The following is a 20,610-nucleotide window of genomic DNA, read 5'->3' as shown; positions in this document are numbered from 1 at the left end:
CTCTTGACTCCCTTATAGGGGCTTATGGCTCCTGGTGTGGAGAGGAGACTGGTCAGATCTCTGTGCTGGTGACACACAGTGACATGATGTGAGGGGGAGAGCAGGAGTATAATAGGGGCTGATGGCTCCTGATGTATGAGATACACCAGAGAGTGTGGGGAGGAGACTGGTCAGGTCTCTGGGCTGGTAACACACAGTGACATGATGTGAGTAGGAGAGCAGGAGTATAATAGGGGCTGATGGCTCCTGATGTATGAGATACACCAGAGAGAGTGTGGGGAGGAGACTGGTCAGATCTCTGGGCTGGTAACACACAGTGACATGATGTGAGGGGAAGAGCAGGAGTATAATAGGGGCTGATGGCTCCTGATGTATGAGATACACAGGAGAGTGTGGGGAGGAGACTGGTCAGATCTCTGGGCTGGTAACACAAAGTGACATGATGTGAGGGGGAGAGCAGGAGTATAATAGGGGCTGATGACTCCTGATGTATGAGATACACCAGAGAGTATGGGGAGGAGATTGGTCAGATCTCTGGGCTGGTAACACACAGTGACATGATGCGAGGGGGAGAGCAGGAGAATAATAAGGGCTGATGGTTCCTGATGTATGAGATACACCAAAGAGTGTGAGGAGGAGACTGGTCAGATCTCTGGGCTGGTGACACACAGTGACATGATGTGAGGGGGAGAGCAGGAGTATAATAGGGGCTGGTGGCTCCTGATGTATGAGATACACCAGAGAGTGTGGGGAGGAGACTGGTCAGGTCTCTGGGCTGGTAACACACAGTGACATGATGTGAGGGGGAGAGCAGGAGTATAATAGGGGCTGATGGCTCCTGATGTATGAGATACACCAGAGAGAGTGTGGGGAGGAGACTGGTCAGATCTCTGGGCTGGTAACACAAAGTGACATGATGTGAGGGGAAGAGCAGGAGTATAATAGAGGCTGATGGCTCCTGATGTATGAGATACACCAGAGAGTGTGGGGAGGAGACTGGTCAGATCTCTGGGCTGGTAACACAAAGTGACATGATGTGAGGGGGAGAGCAGGAGAATAATAGGGGCTGATGACTCCTGATGTATGAGATACACCAGAGAGTATGGGGAGGAGATTGGTCAGATCTCTGGGCTGGTAACACACAGTGACATGATGCGAGGGGGAGAGCAGGAGAATAATAAGGGCTGATGGTTCCTGATGTATGAGATACACCAAAAAATGTGAGGAGGAGACTGGTCAGATCTCTGGGCTGGTAACACACAGTGACATGATGTGAGGGGGAGAGCAGGAGTATAATAGGGGCTGATGGCTCCTGATGTATGAGATACGCCAGAGAGTGTGGGGAGGAGACTGGTCAGGTCTCAGGGCTGGTAACACACAGTGACATGATGTGAGGGGGAGAGCAGGAGTATAATAAGGCTCTTGACTCCCTTACTGAGAAAATACATAATCCTCATTAGTTTGTACTGACAGAGGAGGGTGTAGTATAAGGGATTTCTGTAGTGACTAAGCAAGGAGAATATGTGACTCTTTTCTGTAATCTGTGTTTATTACTCACCTGTGCCGATATTTGTAGGGATCTCCTCCTCCTTACACTGCTGATCACCCCTCACATACGTCTCTTCTTCTCTCTTTATATCTTCTTCCTTTATATCAGTCACATACGTCTCTTCTTCTCCCTCTGTATCTTCTTCTTTTATATCAGTTACTTCTTCTCCTTCTATGTCTTCCGTTTTAATATCAGACAGAAGGTCTACCTAAAAAAAACAAAAACAAAAGAAATTAGGATTTTAATTACCTACCGGTAAATCCTTTTCTCGTAGTCCGTAGAGGATACTGGGGTCCACATTAGTACCATGGGGTATAGACTGGTCCACTAGGAGCCTTGGGCACTTTAAAAAATGAATAGTGTGCACTAGCTCCTCCATCTATGCCCCTCCGACCAGACTCAGTCTAGAAACTGTGCCCAAGGAGACAGACCTATCCAGAGGAAGGATGTAACAGAACAGTGGAGAGATTCGAACCAGCACACAAAAACGAGAGGAAAGCCATGCTAACCAAAACTGAACAGGAACAGCAACAGCTGAACCAACAACATTACTTAACGAAGTAACAATGCAGGACACACGAAGCACTGGGCGGGCGCCCCATATCCTCTACGGACTACGAGAAAAGGATTTACCGGTAGGTAATTAAAATCCTATTTTCTCTTACGTCCTAGAGGATACTGGGGTCCACATTAGTACCATGGGGATGTACCCAAACCGGGTGGGAGAGTGCTGAGGTTTCTGCAGAATTGACTGACCAAACTGCAGGTCCTCAGAGGCCAAAATATCGAACTTCGTCCTCAGAGCCAAAGTATCGAACCACAATTGGTTGGTTGATATGAAACGCAGACACCACCTCAGGAAGAAATTGCTGAGTTCAGCTCTATCTTCATGAAAAACTAAATAGGGGCTTTTGTGAGACAACACCCCTAGTTCGGACACACGCCGTGCAGAAGCTAAGGCCAATAGTGAAACAGTCTTCCACGTAAGACACTTAACGTCAACCTCCTGTAAAGGCTCAAACCATTCCAATTGTAGGAACTGCAACACCACGTTCAGATCCCAAGGTGCCGTGGGAGGCACAAAGGTCGGTTGGATGTGCAGAACCCACTCCAAGAACGTCTGAACCTCAGGGAGGGAAGGCAAATGTTTCAGGCAGAAAATGGATAAGGCCGAAATCTGGACCTTCAAGGAGCCCAAACGTAGGCCCACATCCACAGCCGACTGCAGAAAAAGGAGAAAAACGTCCCAGTTGAAATTCCACAGCAGGAAATTTCCTGTTTTCACACTACGAGACATATTTTCCAAATACGGTGGTAATGTTTAGACGTTACTCTTTTCCTGACTTGGATCAGGGTCGGAATGACCTTGTTCGGAATGCCTTTCCAGTCTAAAATCTGACGCTCAACTTCCATTCCATCAAACGTAGCCGTGGTAAGTCTTGATAGACGAACGGCCCCTGTTATAGAAGATCCTCTCGAAGAGGTAGCAGCCACGGGTCCTCTAGGAGCATCTCCAGTAGATTCACGTACCAGGCCCTTCTTAGCCAATCCGGAGCAATGAAAATTGCTTGAACCTTTTCCCCTTTTTATTCTTTGAGAAGTCTTGGGATCAGTGGGAGAGGTGAAAACACGTAAATCAATTGGTAGACCCATGGAGTCACCAGAGCATTCACCGCCACTGCTTGTGGGTCCCTTGACCTGGAACAATACTGCTTTAGTTTCTTGTTGAGATGAAAGGCCATCATGGCTATTTGTGGAATTCCCCACCGACGTGTTAAGGACTCAAACACCTGCGGGTGAAGGCCCCACTCTCCCAGGTGGAGGTCGTGACTGCTGAGGAAGTCCGCTTCCTAGTTGTCTACTTCTGGAATGAAGATCGCCGACAGCGCCACCGTGTCTCTTTCTGCCCAGAGGAGAATTCTAGTTACCTCTGACATTGCTGCTCTGCTCTTCGTTCCGTCCTGATGGTTTATGTACCTTTCTGCCGTTACATTGTCCGACTGAAACTGAATGGCGTGATTTTGAAGAAGATGCGATGCTAGTAGAAGGGTGTCGTATATGGCCCTTAGTTCCAGAATGTTGGTTTGAAGAATGGTTTCCTGACTTGACCATTTTCCTTGGAACTGTTTCCCTTGGATGACTGCTCCCCAACCTCTGAGGCTTGTGTCTGTGGTTAGCAGAATCCAACTTTGAATCCTGAACCTTTGACTCTCGGTCAGGCGAGAAGTCTGAAGCCACCACAGAAGAGAAATCATGGCTTTTGGCGACAGACGTATCCTCTGGTGCATGTGAAGATGCGATCCGGACCATTTGTTCAACAGATCCAGCTGGAAGAGCCTTGCATGAAACCTTCCGTACTGCAGAGCCTCGTAAGAGGTTACCGTCTTCCCCAGAAGGCGAATGCATAGATGCACAGATATCCGGGCTGGTTTTAGAACATCCCGAACCATCGACTGGATTACCAATACCTTTTCCAACGGAAGTAATACCTTCTGTTCCTCCGTATCCAGTATCATCCCCAGGAACGGAAGCCTCCGTGTTGGTTCCAGGTGGGATTTTGGTAGGTTCAGAATCCACCCGTGGTCCTGGAGTATTCGTGTTGAGAGGGCAATGCTGTCCAACAACCTCTCCCTGGATGGTGCTTTTATCAGCAGGTCGTCCAGGTAAAGTATTATGTTCACTCCTTGCTTGCAGAGGAGAAACCTCATCTCTCTGCCATTCCTTTGGTGAACACCCTCGGTGCCGTGGAGAGGCCAAATGGCAGGGCCTGGAACTGGTAGTGACAATCCTGTAGTGCAAACTTTAGAGAAACCTGATGAGGCGGCTAAATTGGAATATGAAGGTTCGTGGAGAGGCCAAATGGCAGGGCCTGGAACTGGTAGTGACAATCCTGTAGTGCAAACTTTAGAGAAACCTGATGAGGCGGCTAAATTGGAATATGAAGGTTCGCATGCTTGATATCCAGATACACCAGGAATTCTCCTTCTTCCAGACCAGAGATCACCGCTCTCAGAGACTCAATCTTGAATTTGAACACCCGTAAGTACTGGTTCAGTGACTTGAGGTTTTCGGTACCACAAACAGGTTTGAATAACAACCCTTGTTTTGCAGTTGAACTGGAACTGGAACAATGACCTGAGTCAGTACCAGTTTTTGAACTGCTGCCTGTAAAGTCATATTAGCTTCTGGAGAAGCTGTTAATCCAGATTCAAAGAATCTGTGAGGTGGGAGTTTCTGAAACCCCAGTCTGTATCCTTGGCTGATAAGATCTTTGACTCAGGGATCCTGGCGTGAAGTTTCCCATATCAATCGGGTTCCCACCTGCCAGTCTTCCAGGTAGTGTGGTCCACCGTCATGCAGAAGGCTTAGAGTAAGCAGAACCAGAGGTCTGTTTCTGTGAACCTGCAGATGCCGGTTTTCTGGGTTTACCTCTAGCGCCTCTTAAGGCTGTAGAGGAACCACTGGATTTAGTTGGAACGGAGGATGACTTCCCAGCTGGGTGCTGCGAAAGGAAGATATGCAGACTCACCCGCAGTTGCCTTGGATATCTCCAAACAAGACCTCACCTGTGAAAGGTAGGCTGTTCACGCCTTTCCTGGAATCTGCGTCCGCAGTTCACTGGCATATCCATAAGCCTCTGCGTTGAGCAGGCCTATTTCATTCATGGCTTCCACCATAAAATTCGCAGAGTCCTGTATATGTTGCAGGAGCAAAACGATCTCTCCCCTGTGTAGAGAATCCAAATCATCAATTAGGTTACCTGACCATTTTGCAATGGCCCTACTGATCCATGAACAAGCAATAGTGGGTCTCTGGGCCACCCCCGCAGCTGTGTACAGGGATTTGAGAGTTTCAATCTTGCGGTCAGCTGTGTCTTTTAAGGAGGCTGCGCCTGGGACAGGTAAAAATAGGATTTTAAAGAGAAAAAGGATTTACCGGTAGGTATTAAAATCTTATTTTCTCATTTGTCCTAGAGGATGCTGGGGACTCCGTAAGGACCATGGGGTTTATACCAAAGCTCCAGACTGGGCGGGAGAGTGCGGACGACTCTGTAGCACCGATTGAGCAACCATGAGGTCCCCATCAGCCAGGGTATCAAACTTGTACATCTTAGCCAAGGTGTTTGAACCCGACCAAGTATCCGCTCAGCAAAGTTGAACCGGCGAGACTCCTCGGGCATCCGCCCAAGAATAGCCCATCTACCTAGTAGAATGGGTCACCACCCACTTCGGTAACTGCAATCCAGCCGTAGAACTAGCACGCCGAATCGTATCACAGATCCAGCGTGTAACAGACTGCAGAGACGCAGGCGCCCCAATCACGCTGGGGCATACTGGACAAACAGAGCCTCTGTTTCCCCAATCTGAGCCAAATTGGCGACATAAATATCCAAAGCCCTGGCTACATCGAGAGACCTTGAATCAGCCAATGCTTAAGCAACCACAGGCATCAAATAGGCAGGTTTCTGTGAAACACCAAAACCACTTTTTGGCAGAATTATTATCCGAGTTCTCAATTCCGCTCTATCCACCTGGAAGATCAAACAGGGGCTCTTGTGAGACCCAGCCGCAACTTCTAACATCAACCTTGCGGACGCCAAAGCCAAAAGCATGAGAGAAATTTTAACACAACCTTTCATAAAGGTTCCAAACATCTTGACACAAGAAAACGCAATACCAGGTCAAGGGCCCACGGTGCCAATGGGGGTACAAATGGAGGTTGGATGTGCAGTACTCCTCCCACAAAGGTCTGAACTTCCAGAAAGGTTGCCAATTCTTTCTTGAAAGAAAATTTAAAAGGCTTTGCCATTACTTCTTTTCTAGCCCTAAGAAGCGTGGAAACGACTTCACCGGGAATATCCATTCTGGTTAGGATATGGTGTTCAACCGCCACACCGTCAAACGCAGCTGCGGTAAGTTTTGATACACTCCCGGATCTTGTTGTAACCGTTCCTCGCGTAGAGGAAGAGGCCAGGGATCTTCTATGAGTAAATCCTGAGGAACTGGATACCAAACCCTCCTCGTTTAGACCAGAACAATGAGGATCACCTGAACCTTTGTTCTTCTTACGTTTATCACCCTCAGAAGAGTGAAAACGGAGGGGACACATAGACCAACTGAAAACACCCAAGGTGTCCGGAGGACGTCCACTGCTATAGCTTGAGTGTCCTCTGACCTGGAACAATATCTCTGAGATCTCTCATTGAGGCGAGACGCCAACATGTCCAATTGAGGCACTCCTCCAAGACTTGTCGCTTCAGTGAAAACTTCTCGATGACGACCGTATCTATCCCGAATGGAGATCGCGTCTGCAGAGGAATCTATTTCTCCGTCGTTCACATCCGGAACGAAGACTGTTAATATAGCGGTTACCAGTCTTTCCACCCAGCAGAAAACTTTTTCAGCATCTGCCATTGCCGCTTTGCTCCTTGTTCTGCCCTAGCGGCTTACTTACACCACTGCTGTCAAGTCGTCCGACAGAATTAACACGGGCAGATCACAAAGCATATGTTTATTATAGCTCTTAATTCAAGAAAGCTTATTGCAGACAAGCTTCCCAGCTTGACCTTTTCCTCTGGAAATACTTCCCTTGCACGGACTGCTCCCCAGTCTCGGAGATCTGCATGCATGGACACCAAGATCTCATTCTGGATTCCGAACCTTCGTCCCTCTAGGAGGTAAGAACTGAGCTGACACCACAGGAGTGAAAACCTGGCCATTAGGATTATATTCCGGTGCATGCGCAGGTGAGACCCGGACCGCGTTTCCAACTGGCCCCGTGAAAACCACTCTGGCATCTGACCTGCTCACCGAAAAGGCCTCTGAGGCCGCACCGATCTTCTTCATCAACGGAACATATTGATGGATTGTCACTGCAAATCTGATCTGACTCCGGATCCTCAGACCTCTTTCCACAGGAACACACAGAACTTCAACCGTTCCGTATCTACTCTGAAACCCACCTCCGACGCCTGCGTCGTTGGGAATAACAGCCATTCTCTGTGTTGAAGAACAGTCAGAGAGAAAACAACGATTTGTACCACTTGTGTCTTGACCTCACCTTAATCAGGAGAGTGTCCCAGTACAGAACAACAATGGCTCTTACTATTGAAAGAATACTATCCCACTGCCATCATTCCAGTGAAATGGCAAAGACAATCCTGGATATCCACCCAGGTAATCTGAATGCAGAGAAAAACGCATTTAAACCTCTTAGTTTTTTTTTTGTTTGTTTTTTTAAACAGGGACAGCAGGACAAAGCCCTGAACCTGACGCACCTCTGGTATGGCGTCGCGTACACCTCCCCTTCCAGAGGGGAAACGGCAAGATCTATTAGAAAAAACAGTGAGGGGAATCATCTGTAACTCCAGGAATGTCCTCCTTTTGATTCTATAATTAACTCACATGTTCTAATCTAATCCCGGACTGACTGAAAAGTAGTAGACGAGTTCCCACCGGAGTGGGCTCCGGCCAGATAGACTCAGCGACCTGCGGTGGATGTGGTAGAAACAGAAAACAACATCTGCTTCTGCGAACCTAACAAGGCTGCAGAACTCTTACCTTTTCACCTTCCACTGTTTGCACAGAAAAGGAAAAAAGAACGGTATCGAACCGGTTAAAATGACTGCATCCCACCAAAGAATGCGTCACCAACCGTTGTGAAGGAGACTAACCCACGAAGTTAGAATTACCAGCAGTATCCGCCGAGATTGACTGAACTGAGGCATTCCCAACAGTTGTACTCCGTCCCAGGAAGAAACTCCAGCATCTCTCGGAGTCAGCCTCAGCATTCCCCCGGCCACTCCTGTATACGCATGGCAGCCTGCCGCAATGTTATAGAGAAGAACCAACATAATGAACATCCCCTCTCTTTTTAAGGTAATTCTATTGGATGACTTTCCAAATATAATCACTCCCTCATGTGCACGTAATGCAAATAAGCCAAAAGCATAGAAATAAAATATCACTTAGCTTCCTGTATACGATCCTTTGTGACAGGGCCCCGTGTCGACCAGGGGGTATATTTACTAACATTCGTAATTCTCCCGATTTGGTGGGAGATTAATCACGAATGACATCGAAAGTGTAAAACTGCAACTTTTTGAATTTGTTACAACTAATTTACTAAGCTGTCGTATTCTGCATTTTCGTTTGTTCCGATGTCGATGTCATTCGTATTTTTTTTCAGTGTTTTACGGGAGTGAATCGCAAAACACTGCCGACTTTAACACAATGAATCACGGCCGGATCTGTGAGATCCGTGCTGGGGTTCATTGTGCATTTTTTTTATTTTTAAAAATAGATAAAAAAATTAAAAAAAATTGCGTGGGGTCCCCCCTCCTAAGCATAACCAGCCTCGGGCTCTTTGAGCCGGTCCTGGTTGAAAAAATATGGGGAAAAAATTGACAGGGGTTCCCCCATATTTAATCAACCAGCACCGGGCTCTGCGCCTGGTCCTGGTTCCAAAAATATGGGGGACAAAAAGCGTAGGGGTCCCCCGTATTTTTGAAACCAGCACAGGGCTCCACTATCTGGACAGATAATGCCACAGCCGGGGGTCACTTTTATACAGTGCCCTGCGGCCGTGGCATTAAATACCCAACTAGTCACCCCTGGCCGGGGTACCCTGGGGATTCCCCCCCCCCCCCCCCCAGCCACCCAAGGGCCAGGGGTGAAGCCTGAGGCTGTCCCCCCCCATCCAAGGGCTGCGGATGGGGGGCTGATAGCCTTTGTGAAAATTGATTGATATTGTTTTAGTAGCAGTACTACAAGGCCCAGCAAGCCTCCCCCGCAAGCTGGTACTTGGAGAACCACAAGTACCAGCATGCGGAGGAAAAACGGGCCCGCTGGTACCTGTAGTACTACTACTAAAAAATTACCACAATAAAGACAAAACACACACACCTTGAAAGTATAACTTTAATACATACATGCACACCACCATATACACATACTTACCTATGTACCCACGCAGGTCGGTCCTCTTCTCCAGTAGAATCCATGGTGTACCTGTTGAAAAAATTATACTCACCAAATCCATGGTAGAAGGCTCCTCGAGGAATCCATTTGTAATCCTGGTACTTGTTAAAATAAAAAAACGGATACCCGACCTCGAACTGAAAGGGGCCCCATGTTTTCACATGGGACCCCTTTCCCCGAATGCCAGAAACCCCCTCTGACTTAAGTCCAAGAAGGTTTCATCAGCCAATCAGGGAGCGCCACGTTGTGGCACCCTCCTGATTGGCTGTGTGCTCCTGTACTGTATGACAGGCGGCACACGGCAGTGTTACAATGTAGAACCTATGCACTCCATTGTAACCAATGGTGGGAACTTTGAGGTCAGCGGTGAGGTTACTCTCGGTCAACCGCTGAGCCCCCTGGAGCGCAGCTTGCACTCAGAGCTGCGCTCCTACCCTTGAGCCGCTGGCGACCCGCTAACCGGGACGCCGACGCTGTACTCACCACTCTTCTATCTTCTGGCTCTGTTAGGGGTGGCGGCGTGCTGCGGGAGGGTACGCTCGCCGTCGTGGAGCTTGCAAATGACTCCCCCAGGAGCTCAGTGTCCTGTCAGCAGAGAAACGGGACAATTAACTCTTCAGGAAGTTGGGCCGTTCTCCCCCCTAAGTCCCATGAAGCAGGCAGTCTGATGCCAAACAGCACGGTCTTAAAATAACAAACAGAAAATAAATGAAGAAAACTCTTCAGGAGCTCCCCTAAGCATGACCGGCTCCTCCAGGCACATTTTCTAAACTGAGTCTAGTAGGAGCGGCATAGAGGGAGGAGCCAGCGCACACTATTGATTTCTTAAAGTGCCCAAGGCTCCTAGTGGACCTGTCTATAACCCATAGTACTAAAGTGGACCCCAGTATCCTCTAGGACGTAAGAGAAAAACACTATAATGACATTTGCATACAGTCAGATTAAACCGAGGTGAAAAAATAGGATTTTAATACCTACCGGTAAATCTTTTTCTCTTAGTCCGTAGAGGATGCTGGGATCACTTCAAGAACCATGGGGTATAGACGGGATCTGCAGGAGACATGGGCACTTTAAGACTTTCAAATGGTGTGACCTGGCTTCTCCCTCTATGCCTCTACTCCAGACCCCAGTTTAAGGAAACTGTGCCCAGGGAGACGGACATTTCAAGGAAAGGATTTATTGTTAAACCACGGTGAGCATCTTACCAGCTCACACCTCAAGTATGCCGCAGAACGTGGCATTCAATAGAACACAAGCCCACGGCATGAAGAATTTCCAGCACTGACAAAACCAAAACACAACCTGTGTGTAACCACAACCAATAACTGCAGATACAGTACTGCAGATACAGTACGGCCGCCCAGCATCCTCTACGGACTAAGAGAAAAGGATTTACCGGTAGGTATTAAAATCCTATTTTCTCATACGTCCTAGAGGATGCTGGGGTCACTTCAAGAACCATGGGGTCTATACCAAAGCTCTAGAACAGGCGGGAGAGTGCGGATGACTCTGCAGCACCGATTGACCAACTTAAGGTCTTCAACGGCCACGGTGTCAAACTTGTAGAACTTTGCAAAATGTGTTTGACCCCGACCAAGTAGCTGCTCGGCAAAGTTGCCATGCCGAGGCTTCCCGGACAACCGCCCAGGATGAGCCCATCTTCCTAGTAGAATGGGCTTTCACCGATACCGGTAACAGCAATCCAGCCATGGAATGAGCGTATTGAATGGTGTTCCGGATCAAGCATGCAATGATCTGCTTGGAAGCAGTACACCCAACCTTGTTGGGAGCATACAGGACAAACAGAGCCTCTGTCTTCCTAATCTGAGCTGTTCTGGCGACATAAATCTTCAACGCTCTGACCACATCCAGAGCTTTTGACTGAGCGAAAGCGTCAGTAGCCACCGGCACCACAATAGGTTGTTTGAAATGGACAGTGGAAACCACCTTCGGTACAAATTGCTGACGTGTCCTCAATTCAGCTCTATCTTCCAGGAAGATCAAATAAGGGTTCTTGTGAGACAAAACTGTTAACTACGACATCCGTCTTGCAGATGCCAAGGCCAATAGGATGACCACTTTTCAAGTGAGGAATTTCAACTCCACCTTCAGGAAAGGTTCAAACTAATGTGATTGAAGGAACTGCAACACCACATTATGATCCCAAGGTGCCACTGGAGGCACAATGAAGGTTGGACGTGAAACACGTCCTTCACTCACACTGAACTTCCGGAAGGGAAGCTAATAGTTTCAAAAATAAAATTTCCAATGCTGAAAACTGGACCACAATGGAGTCCAACTGCAGTCTGCATTTCCCCCAGCCTGTAGGAAATGGAGAAAACGCCCTAACTTAAACACTTCAGTTGAAACTGTCTTGGATTCATACCAAGACGCATATTTTCTCCAAAAGCGGTGGTAATGTTTAGACGTTACTCCTTTCCTGGCCTGAATAAGCGTGGGGATGACTTCCTTGGGAATACCCTTTCGGGGTAGGATTCGGCGCTCAACAGTCATGCCGTCAAATGTATTCGCAGCAAGTCTAGGTACACACCCGGTACCTACCGTAGTAGGTCCTCGCGAACAGGACAAGGCCCAGGATCTTTTAATGAGCGACTCCTGAAGAACTGAGCACCAAGCCCTCCTTGGCCAGTCTGGGGCAGAGACAATTGCCCGAACCCTTGTTCATCTTCAGTGGAAGTGGGAGGAATATACTGACCTGAATAGTCACTGGGTTACCAGAACAACTACTGCTATTGGCTGAGGGTTTCTCGAGCTGGAACAATTTATTCTGAAGCTTCTCGTTGAGACGAGAAGTCATCCTGTCTACTGGAGCAACTCCCCAAAGACTTGTAACCTCTGCAAAGACTTCTTGGTGGAAGTCTCACTCTCCCGGACGGAGATCATGTCTGCTAAGGAAGCATTCTTCCCAGTTGTCCACCGGAATGAAAGTTCCCAACAGAGCCCCTACATATTTTTATTTTTTTGCCCAGAGGAGGATCTTTGTCACCGCTGCCATTTCCGCTCTGCTTTTTATTCCGTCTTGCTGTTCCCTTATCCAACTGGATCTGCACGGGGTGATCTTGAAGAAGATATACCGCTTGTTGTAGGCCGTCGTAAATGGCTCTCAATTCCAGCATATTCATGTGAAAGCAGGCTTCCCGACTTTAGCATTTTTCTTGGAAGCTTTTCCCTTGAGTGACAGCTCCCCAGCCTCAGAGACTTGCAACCGTGGTTACCAGGACCCCGTCCTGAATCCCAAACCTACGTCCCTCTAGTAAGTGCGAGGTGTGGAGCCACCACAAGAGCGAAATCCTGGCTTTTGACAACAGGATTATCTTTCAGTGCATGTGTAGGTGGGAACCGGACCCCTCGTCCAATAGGACCCACTAGAAACACCTTGGCAAGGAACCTGCCAACTGAATGGCCTTGTAGGCCGCAATCATCTTTTCTAATGTATTGACGGATTGACACACCAGCTGGTCTCGGAATTTGTCTAACCAGACTCTGGATCTCCAGAGCCTTTTCCACTGGAAGAAAAACTCTCTGTAGTATCTAGTATTATTCCCATAACCGACAACCGCGTCAATGGACCATCAGTGATTCTGGCAAGTTCAGGAGCCAACCCTGTTGTTGAAGAACTGTCAGGGAGAGTGCAACGTTTTGCACCAACTGGTTTCTTGATTTATCAAGAGATTGTCCCCGTACGGGATAAACGTGACTCCGTACTAGAGAAGGAGAACCATCATTACCGCCATCACTCTGGTGAAATTGGTAATGACCATCCTGAGTAGCAACCTCAGGTAAATCTAATGCGGAGGAAAATGTAAGTAGACCTCCTTTATTCTTTTTTAGATTGGATCTTACTACCCTGAGAGATTCCATCTTGGATTTGAATTTCTTTAAATAGAAATTAAGGGATGTCAGAATTAGTATTGGTCTGAACTAGCTGTTTGGCTTCGGGAGCACGAAGAGGCTTGAATAACAGCCTTCTTCCTATTGACCTGATCCTGACACAACTCTTCTGTTGTGTCGCATACTCCCTCCCCGTCCGGAGGAGAATCGGTAAAAATTAATAATTGGTGAGGGAAAACGCCTGGAAACTCCAGTATGCACCCTTGGGACACTATTCGTAAAACCCACGGGTCCAAGTTCGTTCCAGGACCGATTGAAAAGTTTTAGAGGTGACCTCACCGGTGTGGGCTCCCGCAAGAGAGTCCCAGCGTCATGGGGTGGATCTGGCAGAAACAGAGGATGATTTCTGCTCCTGTGACCTTGAAGAGGCTGCTGACCTCTTCTCTATTCTCCTTCCTCTACCTGCAAAGAAAGAAGGGGGAATCTGTATCTATTGGGCTGACATGACTGCATCCGACAATGATGCGTCATTATCCGTTGTGAGGGGACATAGGCCCAGAAGGTAGACTTACCAGCGGCATCTGCCGAGATCAAATTAAGTAGGTCGCCACCGAACCGGGCTTCACCTTCATCGGGAAGAGACTCCATATCTTCTCGGAGTCAGCTCAGCATTCCATTGGTGAATCCACAACACCCTCCTAGCCGAAACCGCCATGGAATCGGCCCGCAAACCCAAGAGTCCTCAATCCCTTGCAGTCACAATAAAAGCATGCTGCAGCGTCCTTGATACGACCCAACATAAGGAGTATCCCATCTCTCCCCCGGGTATCTATAACGGATGACCAGGCAACCGACCATTTTTGAATAGTACTACTCCCCATGCGCATGTAAAGGCCAGGTCTAACTGACGTACGCGTGGACACATAACTAGAACATAACGAAGCTTCCTACATATGATCCGCTGGCTTTGTGACAGGGCCCCGTGTAGAACAGGGAGTGACACCCACTTTATTCTATCCGCAACGGGAAAAGAATAAACAATGGAATCCTTTTGAGGATTTGAAATCATCTTGTCAGGGCTGACCCAGACCTTTACGAACAGAGCATTTAGCACATGAGAATTAAGAACGTTACTTCAGCAATATATTATATATATTATATATATATATATATATATATATATATATATATATATATATATATATATATATATGCAAAAGGTTGATGGTGGTAAATGGCGCTAAGCCCTTCTTAAAAACGACCTCTCCTTTTCTCTATGGTCAGTTTCTTATATCTAAAATACACTCCCCCAATGTTATATTTCGTGGGGTGGCAGCCCTTTTCTCCAGTGGTTAGCTGTTCAAGCCCACCAATGGTAAATCTGGAAAACAAAAGGTGAGAATAGGCGCCTCCTAGTGTAATATTATATATATAATGTGACCATCACCCTTGATATCACCCTGTAGAGTGGAACTGTACCGTGTATGGTGGAATTCCAACCACCTTTAAAATAGCATAAGGTCACAATCTGAGCGACGTCACCAATGATATCCTGTTAGTATTCCTCCATCTGCAGGTCAAACTTGCTAGGGTTCATCCAGCTGGTCACAAGAGGGCTTGCTATACAGCAGCAGATAGCCGTTATTTCAGTCTTGCCCCAGCTGTTCAAGCCTTTTCCAGCAGACGCCCAGAAAGTGTGTTTGTTCTGGCTAGAGGAAAGGATCGCTGCGGGGAGAGGGAGAGAGGTAGCCCAGTATGTGGCTGCTGGAAAAGGCTTGAACAGCTGGGGCAAGACTGAAATAACGGCTATCTGCTGCTGTATAGCAAGCCCTCTTGTGACCAGCTGGATGAACCCTAGCAAGTTTGACCTGCAGATGGAGGAATACTAACAGGATATCATTGGTGACGTCGCTCAGATTGTGACCGTATGCTATTTTAAAGGTGGTTGGAATTCCACCATACACGGTACAGTTCCACTCTACAGGGTGATATCAAGGGTGATGGTCACATTATATATATAATATTACACTAGGAGGCGCCTATTCTCACCTTTTGTTTTCCATATATATATATATATATATATATATATATATATCGATACAAAATGTCAAAAGGGAGCTGAAAATGTTGTGTACATACAATATCCTTCCAGATTATGACCGCAAAGTGATAAAAACAATAGATTTTATTCACATATTCACTAAGTACATTATATTTACAATGTTCCAGCTTTGAATAGTGGCAGGCTCTCCTGAACAGCACTGCTGTTCAGGAGAGCCTGCCACTATTCAAAGCTGGAACATTGTAAATGTGGTTATAACAAATAGGGACCACAACAGCATAATCTTACAGTTTGCACTCTTATGAGGGCTGGACCCATGGTGAATACTGATACATTCAGCGTGATCATTTGATTTTAAATCCTTTTTGAAATTGTTTGTGGGACTAATTATACCGTAAAAATCGGTTTTTGGCCCCTACTTTGATTGACATGAACCCCTGATGAAGTCCTTGGGACGAAACGCGTCGGGTATGGTTTCTTGTGAAAACATCAGACATCCTATATAATATACTACTTGATGGGATATACTGTCTATATCATGTCTTCAACAACATTGTAAACTGCATTTTTATTATATTTACCATTGGATTTTTATGTGATAATCTCTGTTCACTAAAAGTATAATGTACTTAGTGAATATGTGAATAAAATCTATTGTTTTTATCACTTTGCGGTCATAATCTGGAAGGATATTGTATGTACACAACATTTTCAGCTCCCTTTTGACATTTTGTATCGGTATCCCTTTTCTGTACTCTATCTAACAGGGAGTACGTCATTTAGGTTTGGAGCTTTCACAAAGCGCATTATTAGGTCTACACCCTTTCCATATATATATATATATATATATATATATATATATATCCAATGAATCCACACTCACTGCTGCAGTTTACAACATGGGCGGTGCTCCGTAAAGGGCTCTCAAGTAGTCCAAAATATATCCAGAAAGAGTACAGGCACTCATCACTTACTTGATGACAGAGAATTTATTATATCTCACAGGTGTATCTCACATAGAGATGGACAACAGCATGACAGCAAAGATGTCGACGTTTCGGCTCCATCTGAGCCTTTTTCAAGACAGACAAAATCACATCAGGTTCACATCCAGCACACACACACACACACACACACACACACATACACACACATAGACCCCTTTGTGCGGAGCAACAGGGTCCACAGTGACGTTAATACGTCCTTATTATGTACTAATCATGTACTAAATGCTCTGGGTTTTTTTTGGGGGGGGGGATCTCATCAGGAAGCATTATGGTCGACACAGGAATTAGCATCTATGTCGGTATAAGGGAGTAGTAACTGGGCAAAATAACCTGTTTGCGACCCCGAGGGGTCTGAGGGAAATTGAACAAGACATCCACAGACTTTCCTGTATCTTTTACACCGATTTATTCAACCTTACTATCATGCAATTTTTTACCCAGTCATATATTGGTGGAGCCGACAGGGCCACCCACCCGCGTCTGTGTCCCTAATACAGTTTTCACTTGGGAAAAACATTTATCCACCTAAATGTTGACACACATGTACCAAGTACCATCAGGAGTCGGCAGTGCCGACAGGGTTACTCCCACAGCCATTTGTGGGAAGCACTCCGCTTCAGACATGCCGACACACGTGTACCAAACATGTCAGAGAGACACAGGCAGAGTTTGCCAGCTCATAACCCAGCGCTTAATTAACAGCTCTGAACATTATAGAACGCCCCCAAACCTGCAGCACTTTTATATTAAACATATATTGCACCATTTGACTGTGCCCAGGGAGACAGACATTTCGAGGAAAGGATTTACTTTTAATACTAGTGGTGAGATACATACCAGCTCACACCTCAACCATGCCGCACAACATGGCATTCAACATAACACACGCCAACAGGCATGAACCAATTACAGCAACAAGCTGAAACTAATATAAAACAAAACATGTGTAACTCTAATGAACCAAACTGCAGGTAAAGTACGCACTGGGACGGGTGCCCAGCATCCTCTACGGACCAGGAGAAAAGGATTTACCAGTAGGTATTAAAATCCTGTTTTCTCATAGAGGATGCTGGGGTCCACTTCATGACCATGGGGTTTATACCAAAGCTCCAGTATGGGCGGGAGAGTGCGGATGACCCTGCAGCACCGATTGACCGAACTTTAGGTCTTCATCGGCCAAGGTGTCAAACTTGTAGAATTTAGCAAATGTGTTTGACCCCGACTAAGTAGCTGCTCGGCAAAGTTGTAATGCCGAGACTACCCGGACAGCAGCCCAGGATGAGCCCATCTTCCTAGTGGAATGGGCCTTCACCGACGTCGGTAACGGCAAACCAGCCGTAGTATGAGCTTGCCGAATCGTACCACTGATCCAATACGCAATAGTCTGCTTGTAAGCAGGACACCCAATCTTGTTGGGAGCATATAGGACAAACAAAGACTCTGTTTTCCAAATTCGAGCTGTTCTAGCGACATAAATCTTCAAAGCTCTAACCACATCTAGAGACTTTGATTCAGTGAATGTGTCAGTAACTACTGGCACCACAATAGGTTGGTTTATATGAAAAGAAGAAACCACCTTAGGCAGAAATTGCTGACGAGTTCTTAACTCTGCCCTATCTTCATGGAAGATCAGGTAAGGGCTTTTGTGAGACAAGGCCCCCAATTCAGACACCCGCCGTGCGTATGCCAATGCCAAAAGCATCACCACTTTCCAAGTGAGAAACCTCAACTCCATCTCTCGTAGAGGCTCAAACCACTCCGACTGAAGGAACCGCAACACCACATTAAGGTCCCATGGTGCCACTGGAGGCACAAAAGGAGGCTGGATGTGCAGAACCCCCTTCACGAAGGTCTGAACCTCTGGAAGAGAGGCCAATTGTCTTTGGAAGAACACAGACAAGGCCGAAATCTGGCCCTTAATTGACCCCAATCGGAGGCCCGCCTCCACACCAGCCTGCAGAAAATGGAGAAAACGTCCCAAGTGAAACTCTTCCGTAGGAACCTTCTTGGATTCACACCAAGACACATATTTTCTCCAAATACGGTGGTAATGTTTCAACGTTACTCCTTTCCTGGCCTGAATAAGTGTGGGAATTACTTCTTTCGGAATACCCTTTCGGGCTAGGATCCGGCGCTCAACAGCCATGCCATCAAAGGTACCTGCGGCAAGTCCTGATACACGCACGGCCCCTGCTGCAGCAGGTCCTCGCGAAGAGGAAGAGGCCGAGGATCTTCTATGAGCAACTCCTGAAGATCTGGGTACCAAGCCCCCTTTGACCAGTCCGGGGCAATGAAGATTGCTCGAACCTTTGTTCTTCTTAGGATCCTGAGAACTTTTGGGATCAGCGGAAGTGGAGGGAAGACATACACTGACCGGAATACCCACTGGGTCACTAGCGCATCCACCGCTATTGCTTGAGGGTCTCTCAACCTGGAACAATCTCTCTGAAGCTTCTTGTTGAGATGAGATGCCATCATGTCTACTTGAGAACCTCCCCCAAAGACTTGTCATCTCTGCGAAGACTTCTTGGTGGAGGCCCCACTCTCCTGACTGGAGGTCGTGTCTGTTGAGGAAGTCTGCTTCCCAGTTGTCCACTCCTGGAATGAAAATTGCCGACAGAGCCTGTAGATGCCCAGAGGAGGATCTTTGCCACCCCTGCCATTGCCGCTCTGCTTTTCGTTCCGCCCTGCTTGTTTATGTACGCGACTGCTGTTACATTGTCCGACTGGATCTGCACGGGATGATCTTGAAGATGATGTACCGCTTGTTGAAGGCCGTTGTAAATGGCTCTCAATTCCAGCACGTTTATGTGAAGGCAGGCTTCCTGACTTGACCATTTTCCTTGGAAGCTTTCCCCCTGAGTGACAGCTCCCCAGCCTCGGAGACTTGCATCTGTGGTTACCAGGACCCAGTCCTGAATCCCGAACCTGCGTCCCTCTAGTAGGTGCGAACTGTGTAGTCACCACAGGAGCGAAATCCTGGCTTTTGACAACAGGACTATCTTCCGGTGCATGTGTAGGTGGGATCCCAACAGGTCCCACTGGAATACTCTGGCATGGAACCTGCCAAACTGTATGCCCTTGTAGGCCGTCACCATTTTCCCCAACAACCGAATGCACTGATGGATCGACACACTTGATGGTTTCAATATCTGTTTTACCATTTTCTGGATTTCCAGAGCCTTTTCCACCGGAAGAAAAACTCTCTGAACTTGTGTGTCCAGAATCATCTTGAAAAAAGACAATCTTGTCGTCGGATCCAACTGTGACTTTGGAAAATGTATGATCCAACCGTGTTGTTGGAGTATAGACAAGGAGAGTGTGATGTTCTGTAGCAACTGCTCCCTGGATCTCGCCTTTATCAGGAGAGTGTCCAGATAAGGAATTATATTGACTCCCTTTTGACGACGGAGGCCCATCATCTCCGCCATCACCTTGGTGAATACTCTCAGCGCCGTGGAGAGACCGAAAGGTAACGTCTGGAACTGGTAATGGCAATCCTGAACCGCAAATCTCAGATAAGGCTGGTGAAGAGGATAAATGGGAACACGCAGATAAGCATCCTTTATGTCTACAGACATCATGTAATCCCCCTCCTCCAGACTGGAAATCACTGCCCTCAGTGATTCCATCTTGAACTTGAACTGTTTCAAGTAGAGATTTAGATTTTTTAGGTTTAGGATCGGTCTGACCGAGCCATCCGGCTTCGGAACTACAAAGAGGCTTGAATAAAACCCCTCCTCTTGTTGTGGCAAAGGTACTAGGACTATGACCTGGTCCTGACATAATTTTTGAATCGCCGTCGTTACTGCTTCTCTTTCTGGCAGAGAAGCTGGCAAGGTCGATTTGAAAAATCGGCATGGGGGAACATCTTGAAACTCCAGTTTGTACCCCCTGGGACACTATTTGTAAAACCCAGGGATCTAGGCCAGATTGAATCCAAGCCTGACTGAACAGTTTTAGACGTGCCCCCACCCGAGTGGCCTCCCGCAAGGGAGCCCCAGCGTCACGCTGCAGATTTGGCAGAAGTAGGGGTAGACTTCTGCTCCTGGGAACCTGGAGCTGCTGTGGACTTCTTTCCCTTACCCCTTCCCCTACCTGAAAAGCAGGGAAAACCTCTCGCTTTTTTGTATTTATTGGGCCGAAAGGACTGCATGTGCG

At 47.2% G+C, this 20,610-nt stretch overlaps 1 protein-coding gene across 1 annotated transcript in view; it reads right to left on the bottom strand.

Annotated features, from left to right (window-relative positions):
• The window catches only part of LOC134983116 (zinc finger protein OZF-like), a 294,499-nt gene that overhangs the window by 256,274 nt on the left and 17,615 nt on the right, over positions 1 to 20,610 (bottom strand). Inside the window, exon 5 of the mRNA XM_063948835.1 lies at positions 1,559 to 1,757. Within this exon, the coding sequence (XP_063804905.1) occupies positions 1,559 to 1,757 (199 nt within the window). The remainder of the gene's footprint in view (positions 1 to 1,558; positions 1,758 to 20,610) is intronic.

Source organism: Pseudophryne corroboree (genome assembly GCF_028390025.1).
Source record: "Pseudophryne corroboree isolate aPseCor3 chromosome 3 unlocalized genomic scaffold, aPseCor3.hap2 SUPER_3_unloc_1, whole genome shotgun sequence".
Taxonomy (NCBI): domain Eukaryota; kingdom Metazoa; phylum Chordata; class Amphibia; order Anura; family Myobatrachidae; genus Pseudophryne; species Pseudophryne corroboree.
This window is presented reverse-complemented; position numbering and strand designations above follow the sequence as displayed.